General features: G+C 45.4%; 1 protein-coding gene across 1 annotated transcript; it reads right to left on the bottom strand.

Moving 5' to 3' along the window:
* Positions 1-3,502: 3,502 nt before the first annotated feature.
* klf6a (Kruppel like factor 6a) lies at positions 3,503-7,820 on the bottom strand. The gene is made up of 4 exons (XM_005740549.2): positions 7,431-7,820; positions 5,277-5,850; positions 4,406-4,529; positions 3,503-3,871 (listed from the first exon to the last, which is right to left on the bottom strand). The coding sequence occupies exons 1-4, from the start codon at positions 7,530-7,532 to the stop codon at positions 3,820-3,822; spliced, it is 852 nt and encodes a 283-aa protein (XP_005740606.1). The 5' UTR covers positions 7,533-7,820; the 3' UTR covers positions 3,503-3,819.
* Positions 7,821-8,568: the final 748 nt, after the last annotated feature.

The raw sequence follows: 8,568 nt of genomic DNA on the forward strand, positions 1-8,568 counted from the left end.
CTGCCTGGCTCCCAGCTGCAGAGGTTAAAGAACACAGAACTGGGATTTTCTCTACGAGCGGGTCAAGCGAGTGGCTCGGACTGGCTTGGAATGCTTTCCCCCTTTTTTTTAATGCTCAATAATGGTGCATTTTGCATGCTTGGTAGATGTGAAGTTGACAAATCAAGCAGGGCAGCAGTTTTGAGAGATCAAGGAACTCCAGGATTTAAGTGGGGGGAAAAAAAACAACGTTCTTCACCACTCCAAAGCCGGGAGGCTCTCTGGAGCGAGCTTAATTACCAACTGCAGGCAGAGCTTCATTTAGAAACCACAGGGCTTTTACTGAAAATCAGAGGTGCTAATAAGTTGCCTGCCCATTCGAGGTCATCAGCACGGGAAGCAGAGAAGAAGGGTGTTGTTTTATCTAACTCTTATTTTCCTGTTAGTTTGTAGCTTAAACTAGACTCTTTGCTTTATACACTGCTGTTTTGTATCATTATCTGTGTCAAGTAGAGTAATTATCTAACAAATGTATAAAAGCGGCTCTCTAATTAAATGCCACGGGCTGTAGGAGACGGAGATAAATTATTTATTCTGCTTTGATGAGAGCTAGCTAGCTCTGAGCAGTCAGTCGTTTTTAGACTTGAAACCGCTGTAGCGGGATTTTACTGAAACTTTTCTGGGGGTGGGAAGAAAAAAACAAAAAAACCAAGCAAAAATTTGAATGTTTGCCACCAAGGTTTCTGTGTTTGAGAGCCAGCTTCTCCAAAGATGGTCATTCAAGAGACAAAGGTATGTACGAGTCAGGAAGAGGCGAGGTTGTTCAGAAACAAAGTATGCAGTGTTTCAACCACAGCTCTGATCTAATGTGATCTTTGTAGCTGCAGGGCAAGTTAAAAATATATTCCTCCAGCCAAAAAAAAAAAAAAAAAATTTTTTAAAAAAAACCCCCAAAAAAAAAAAAAAAAAAAAAAAAAGGGGGGGGGGGGTCACAGTAATAAAGCATAACTCAGGAGGAGAATCAACAAATGAGACAAAGGAGGCGAGCCAAGGTCAGATAAGAATTTCTTATTCCAATAAAAAATACATTCATACAGAAATATAACAATTTTGCAAAACAATTTCAAATAAAAATTTCATAAAGCATAAACATAACAATTTTACAAAAGTTTTTTTTTCCTTTTTTTTAATACAAAGATTTTAGAGAACAAAGAGCTCTGTGTGTGTGTGTGAGACAGAGTAGTTTGGGTAGTGGAGATGAAAGTGATGATGGAGATGTGAAAAAAAAAGAAAAGAAATGCGAGCAAAGACAAGAAGGAAAGAAAAAAAGCATGAGGCTGAATCAAGGCTCAATTATCACTTGGAACAGTATCGGCTGCTGTTTTCGCAGAATGGATGTTCCTGCTCTTTGCCTGCCAAGGGCCTTGCCAGCGCTCCCAAAATCTATCGCAGCAAGCACTTTCAAGTTTGTACTCATCCCCATCTCCAGTGCCCGCTCATCTGAAATCCATATGTCGGAGCATGCCGCTCTGCAACTTGCTGCGACATTGGATTCCTGCAGCCGGGTCGCTGACCTAGAGACAGTGCCGCACAAAGATTTATCCTAAAGCAGTAATCGGTAGAAGCCCAAGCGGTTTGGGAGTCGGGGGGTTGGGCTCTACTTTGTCGTTGAGGGTCCTTCTCACTCCACCTCCAAGCAGAAACTTTGATGAGCTTTTTTTGTGGCCAAATTTCCCAGATCCTGAGAGCCTCCATTCACCCCACCCAGCTCACTCCTGTGGTTTTCATAATACTGTTGCAGCTTGGCTAAAACAAAGCTCTCCAGACAGGTCAATAACCAACCTACACAGTCAGCAGTCTGTGACAGATTCCATGCCAACAAAGCCTTTAGCAATTCATTACTGTGAGGCGGTACAAGGCGAGGCCTGTCCGACTGCAGCCTGTTAATTACAATAAATCTTTAGCTTTTTTCCCCCCTTCAGTCCCACTCGAAGGGATGCAGGGACAAGGAAAGGGGGGTGGTCAAACCGGGGTGGGGTGGGGAAGGACACCGGTGAATGAGAGGAGCAGCACTGTGTGTGATGGACTTCAGTACATACTACACAGTAGTTAACATCTTTAATAAATGAATTTAAGTGCTCTAAACATACAGCATTTGTCCTATGTACAAGTTCAAACTTAAATTAATGGCATTTACATCGACTAAACTGGTGCTCCGACTCAAAAAGAGACGGGGAAAAAAAAAGGCAGTTGACTCAGAAAAGGTACTTTTGTGAACATTTACATTTAAACAACAAATTAACTGCCAGAAAAAACTAGTTTAAACACAAAGTAGGTGCAATTTCATTTGTAATTGAGCCTTGATTAAGCTTTTCGCAAATCACCCAGACAACAAATGTGACACCCCAAAGGGAGCAAAACCACGGCTACCCCAGAGGGCCGAGTCACTTGCATAAGGCACCATTAAAAGGTCAACAGTGCATTATTGGAAAGAAAGTACAAAAAAATCCAAAATGACTCCTCAAGGCAAAGAATGAATGAGAATGTTAGCAAGCAGGGGTGATCTGACAAACCAGAATGAAGGCAATGGATTTAAGTGTTAAAATATATATTAAAAAAAAAAAAAAAAAAGGAAATCGTCAAGGCTTTATGTACAATATTGTAACATTTAACTGTTTGCCGTTTAGCTGCACTTTTATTGAAACTATCTGGAGTCCTGATTACAGTGGAAACAGGAAATGAAGAAACCCTAGAACCATGCAACACCTGTCTATGATACTGAAGTTATAGTATAGTTGTGTTATACCTCTAAGCACACAGCTTATACAATTGGACTACAAATGAGCTTTGTAGCTTGTAAAAAAATAATAAACCAGGCTACATAACACATTGCACATTTAGTAGCTGCACCAAAAACACCAAAAAAGCTCCTGTCATACAGTGACCAAGAGAGGGGAGGGGTGTAGGGGGGTGTTTTGGTCCCTAGGTTACACAGACCAGACATGTCAGCACCTCTCTCTCTCTCTTTGTCACTGGCTCTGGTCAAACCCAAGGCCTCGCTAGCTTCAGAGAAGCAGGGCCCCCCCCTCCCTCACCCAAGTCTGGTTACCACACAAGGCAGGCAGGCAGGAGCTTCCTCCCTGCCTCATCCTCACACCGCCACCAGGGAAACACAAGCGGAATGCTTCTCCCAGAATGCTCAGTCCACAGCAACATCGGTACCAGCCCATCCACCAATCCCATCTCTTCTACCCCCCAAAATTCTCCTCTTCCTCTCCTCTCTCTTCCAGATGGGGAGGAGGGGGGTCCGGTAGCCAATCGCAGACATTCACAGTGCACACATGCTTGCCTCAGACAGTTTAGTAAAGTACCAGTGTATCTGCTGTCTGGGAGATGTCCCCAAAACATCATGCACCATACGTACAAATCATTCACTCTTTAATTGTCTTTTCTTTTTATTTCTTCTGTTTTTTTTGTTTAGTTTTGTCTTTTTGTGTGTGTCTGTGTGTGTTTTAAGTCCTTCTCAATCCAAAAAAAAAAACAAAAAGAAAAAACCGACAAAAAAAAAAACTTGCCCATCCATGATTTTGTCCTCTTGTTGCAACAGACGACCTTCAGAGCGCCTTTCTCCGAAGAGAGGTCCCGGAGGCACTGGGTTTCAGTATGGTGCAAAACGGCATGCTTTGGCTGGAACACTCTCCCGCCACCCTGCTCTGGGACAGTTCAACCAAGAGACTGGTCGGGAGGCGGCGTTTGTTTACATTTTTTTTTCCTTCCTCTCCCCTTTTCAAAACTTTTTTTCCCCCCCACTTTGTGGCGTCGCTCGGCGCTCACCCCGCTCTAGATGTGCCTCTTCATGTGAAGAGCCAGATGGTCAGACCTGGAGAAACATCTGTGGATAGATTGGGGGGAGGCGAGAGAGAAAGTCAGTAAGATGCTGGATGAGGCACGCTGTAGGGCATGAAGATAGTCGTTGCAATCTGCAGACCTAAACTGAGAAATTCGTAATATGAAGAAGCCAGTTGCTTCATTTTTCCTGCACCCTGGCTTTTCCTGATTTTTGTGTCAAAGACTCTAAAAATTAGAGTCCAAACATCAACGCAGACAAGCAATCTTGACATCTGACTCATAAGCTTCTGTTGGGCCTGAAATATGCTATGTCACATTTTTACTAGACAAACTGGCCAAAAATATCAACATGTGTATACTGAGTTAGCATTACCCGATATATCAGAGCGATCTATTCATTAGTCGAGTACTAGTTTTTTGGGCTACATGAATGTGCTTTCAGTCTAAAGACAAGCATCACTGCTAGGATGATGCATGGGAAGTGAAAATAATAAATTAAAAATCAGATCCCATGAGAACAAAAGCAGTCTTATCAGAAGCCCGGTGACGATGCTCGGAGATAAACAGTCCAGCTTACCTGTCACAGTGACTGCATTTAAATGGCTTTGCCCCGGTGTGCTTCCTGAAGTGTCTGGTCAGCTCGTCGCTTCGTGCAAAACGCCACTCGCAGCCCTCCCAAGAACACCTGTATGGTTTCTCACCTGCGGGAGCAAACAAGAAGACTGGTTAAAACCTGCGCTAACATTTCCTCCTGGTGTGATGACATGCTTGTTTCGTTCATTCAAATCAATCAGGAAGACAGACTGACAAAGCTGTCTGAAACCTGGGATACCACTGAACCTGTTGGCTCACAGGCTCTGCGTGCATGCAGCTCGAAACATGCCAAGAATGTCAACAGTGCTGCAGTGTGGCTGAATGTGTGGGATATTTAAAATGCAAAACAGAGGGAGGGGAAAAAAAGAAGAAGCCGCAAGTGCAATTTCACACTGCTGATCAAACACAAGGGACATTGGAATGACCAGTCAAAGCACCTCCCAGTTCAGTCCCCCCGGCTCCTCAGCCAGTCTCCCCTTTCCCATGGTGAAACCCAATCTGTTTTGAAGTCCTTTTATCTCCTACGTACAACCCCTCCCCCTTGTAAACCCCCCCCTCTCCTCACTCTCTCTCTGGCTCAGTCAGTCACATTCCAGATAGATTAGGTCACAGTTTAGCTATCCAGCCATGCAGAGCTAATACTCAGCGCTCCAGCTGAGGACATCATGCACTGTGGACCTTTAATTACATGACACAATGGGCAGACGATGCCATTAAGGTGGAAGACTGAATTAACAGCACTCCTGGCATCGACTCAATAAAATCTGAGATTTTATTTTTTTAAAGAAAGTACTGTCTTTCCTTGTATCCCCCTTTTCTGTTTTTACTCTGGGGCAGATAGAGCCGGGACTCACCTGTGTGTGTGCGCTGGTGTGCTTTTAGGTGGGAGCTCTTTGTGTAAACCTTGCGACACCCATTGAAATGGCACCTGTGCACACGCCTCCTGCCGTCCGGAGATGCGTCTCCGCAGGCAAGTCCCGTCTTTTCCGAGCTCTTTGCCACGCCGCCGCTCCTGATTTTGACCGGCAAGTGCAACTCGGCGTGCGTGCTCACCCAGCTGCTCATCGCGCCGCTGGCCTCCGAGTTGGCCTCGGGAGAGGATGGAGGTGTGCTAATGACAGAGGGGCTAAAAGGTCCAGAGCCAACCAAGACAGAGCCCAGAGGGTTGGAGGTAAAGCTGTGAGTGGGCGAGAGCTCCTCAGAACTGTCTGAAGCCTCGCTGCTGGCGTCTGAATTCACACTGTTGGTTTCCAAGATTTGGCTGTCCTGATTGTCCTCCTCGTGGGCCTTTGGGTCAGACTCGGCCTTGGCCTTATCCCCGCAGGCCAAGATCAGCTTGCTCCAGAGGTCCTCTTGGCTGTCGAACTTGAGGTCGGATGTGGAGACGTAAGGCTCGCTCTGCAGGTAGCGCTCCAGCTCCAAGCATGTCTGGATGAATGCAAAAGAAAAAGACACAGTAAGAACAGATGAGTCACAGCACATTCACTCATAGCAGCAAAATGCTTCTGCGAGAGGGGAAATCCTTTTAAATCATGCATGCGCACATCCCCAGTATGCTTTTGGCTGGTGGAATATTTGCTAAACGCTTACAGCGGGAAACCAGCAAATTTCTGCTATTTCTGCATGTGCAGTAATGAGGCTGCACTGATTAAGCAATGGAAGGAAAATTAAAGAAAAAACAACCAATATTTGCTGCTTCTTTGTATCACATGACGCACGCTGATATACGTCTTAAAAGTTAAGCCCCGATTTTCAAAACTTTAAACTTTTGATGGCCAATTTGGGGAAAAAATAAAGACACATGCTTCTAGAAACCGCCATTATTTGCATTTCCTGATGCCGGCATCACTAATCATGTGTCTCCTTTGCTCAGCTCAGCCCCCTCCACCGCTGATTGGGCATCATAACACGACGCGACCACATGGAGTTCATTGAGCAGCCTCAGCTCTGAGCTCTCCTGCAGCCAAACGTGCAGTGTCATTTCAGCACTCCACAATGACTCACTCAACAAATATAGAGTCCTTTTAAGGAAGCCGCTCAACTTCCCCCTCCAACATTTCAGCTGCTTGTCCTCATGCAGGACCGCTGTCATGCAATCAGTCCTTCCCCTCACTGTCAGCCCCTCCAAGCCCCAGCTGTGAAAAGATTCACTGACTCTAAATTTGCTAACTTCTACAGGGCCCTTAAAGTTAAAAAGCAAAAAAGGAGGAGGGGGGGGTCATTAGAAGAAGAGTTCTGAGACAGCAGCTTTTATAAATATTCTCCTCTAGGCCTCTGCAGCTTTTACACTACATTTTTCCAGCTGTGCTGGTGTCTACTCATGCGAGGAGGAGTAATTGGCCGAGGCTTGACATTTTGATATCGTTATGCCGTGGAGCCCATTCAAATCCCAAGAATGATACAAACATCTGCTTCGTAAAGGAAAGCAAATGCTCTGAAGCACATAGACGTATAACGCAGATCCCACAACAGACTTATAACCTTGTGATTTGAAAAGCACCGACAACGACATCCTCTCATGCTGATTTCAAACTGCACTTCCTTCCCACAACCGCTGTCATTCGCCAGCATGTGTCAGCAGCTGACAGAAGCACCCCAGTGCCCTGAAAGCATCGGCCGAAAAACAAGCAGAAGCCGTGCTCCAAACAGAGCAGTGGCAGTGAAGCAGCAGCACGCCGATTCTGCTCGAGTTACTCTCTCCCCATTCATCTCGGACTCCAGCTGTCAGACTGACACACTGATCCACTTCAGCCGGCCACAAACTTCAGAACCAAACAGAAAATGAAACGGGATCCGTCTAAGCAGCGGGAGCCTGTTTTTGTACAACCGTTATCAGCGTACATACACGGACATAGTACATATAAATACATTTGAAGTTGTCCGCCGTGTCATGTGTTACAGCAAGAAGAGCATGAAATCTGCTCAGTTCCGCTTTGCCTTACAGGCTCAAATTGAGACTTAGTAGTGGAAAAAAAGAGCTGCTAGCGGATACATTAACTTATATTCACCTGCTGCCAGTACTCCTCCAGTGACGGTAAGGCTGAGAAATAGCCCGTGTCGTGAACTATTTGAAGTTCTTGAAAGATGCTGCACATGGGTAGAACATCCATTTTTCCCCGAGCTTGTGATTTTTTTATTATTTAAATTTGTTTTAGCTGCACTTAAATATATTTTTCTCAGGTAGAAAACCCAGTGAAAGACACAGCAGCGATCCCTCCGCGATGCAAACGACTTGTACTCAGCAGCAGCAGCAGAAGAAGACTCCGCGCGTCAGTCAGCCAGTCAATCCCCCCCTTTCCTTCTTCTCTCGCTCTCGTTCAAGGTATTTGCAAACACTGCACCACACTGGATGGGGAACAACTGCGCTCTGCAAACTTCCCTCTTCAAACCTCGATGCCCCCTCCCCTCCTTCCCTCTACTCCTCTGCCGCCCCCTCGTCGTCATCAGTTACGCCCGCCTCCCTTTCCACCAATCAGCGACGAGAAGAGCAAGGGCCCGCGAATGATATCACAGCCGACCAATCGCGTCGGTCCGCTAACTCATCTCCGTTTCTAAGTGGTTCGTTTAACTCTCAGTGGCTCGTCTCTGATTGGCTGGTATTTATAGCCACATATATATAACCAGCGACTGGCTCTTTTCGCCGTAGTCTTTTTTTCTGTCGACGGTGTTTCGCCACAGACAGCGCATGTGAGCCGAAACAGTTTCTCTTCTGTGGCGAAACCTCTTGTGTACATGTGTGCAACTTTTGTCACAAGTAGCAGTTGCAACAGTGTTGTTTGAAGGGGGTTGTCTTCAAGGCCGTAACTGTGGCGAAGTGCTTGTGTTGACAAGAGCCATTGAAAGTTCCACTCGGTGAAGACGTGTCTTGGGACACGGTGACTAATGGATGGCAGGATATTATGTTATCACGACACACGCTGTCATTAGAGGAAACATGTAGACTTCTGCTTTATCGCTGATTTACTGAAGGAAGATCAAAGTTGCACTCTGTGGTTGAGGTTTGACAAGTGCAGCCCTTACTGGGGTTTTTTTTAAAGTATCTTTTTAAACCCTAATTTGCACTTAAAAGAGCACAACGCAGAATTAATATTCAACAGTAGTTCCCCAAAGTTAAAGAGTTTGTTTTACCCCAATTTAATTATTATG

Source organism: Pundamilia nyererei, unplaced genomic scaffold (genome assembly GCF_000239375.1).
Source record: "Pundamilia nyererei isolate P.nyererei 1_Seehausen unplaced genomic scaffold, PunNye1.0 scaffold00101, whole genome shotgun sequence".
Lineage (NCBI taxonomy): Eukaryota > Metazoa > Chordata > Actinopteri > Cichliformes > Cichlidae > Pundamilia > Pundamilia nyererei.

What these genes read in the sequence shown, in the direction of transcription:
- klf6a (XM_005740549.2), bottom strand. Translation starts at nt 7,532, where the DNA reads ATGGATGTTCTACCCATGTGCAGCATCTTTCAAGAACTTCAAATAGTT. An exon ending in TGGAGGAGTACTGGCAGCAG is followed by an intron (nt 5,851 to 7,430) that starts GTGAATATAAGT and finishes GCATTCATCCAG; the next exon opens with ACATGCTTGGAGCTGGAGCG. An exon ending in ACACCAGCGCACACACACAG is followed by an intron (nt 4,530 to 5,276) that starts GTGAGTCCCGGC and finishes TTGCTCCCGCAG; the next exon opens with GTGAGAAACCATACAGGTGT.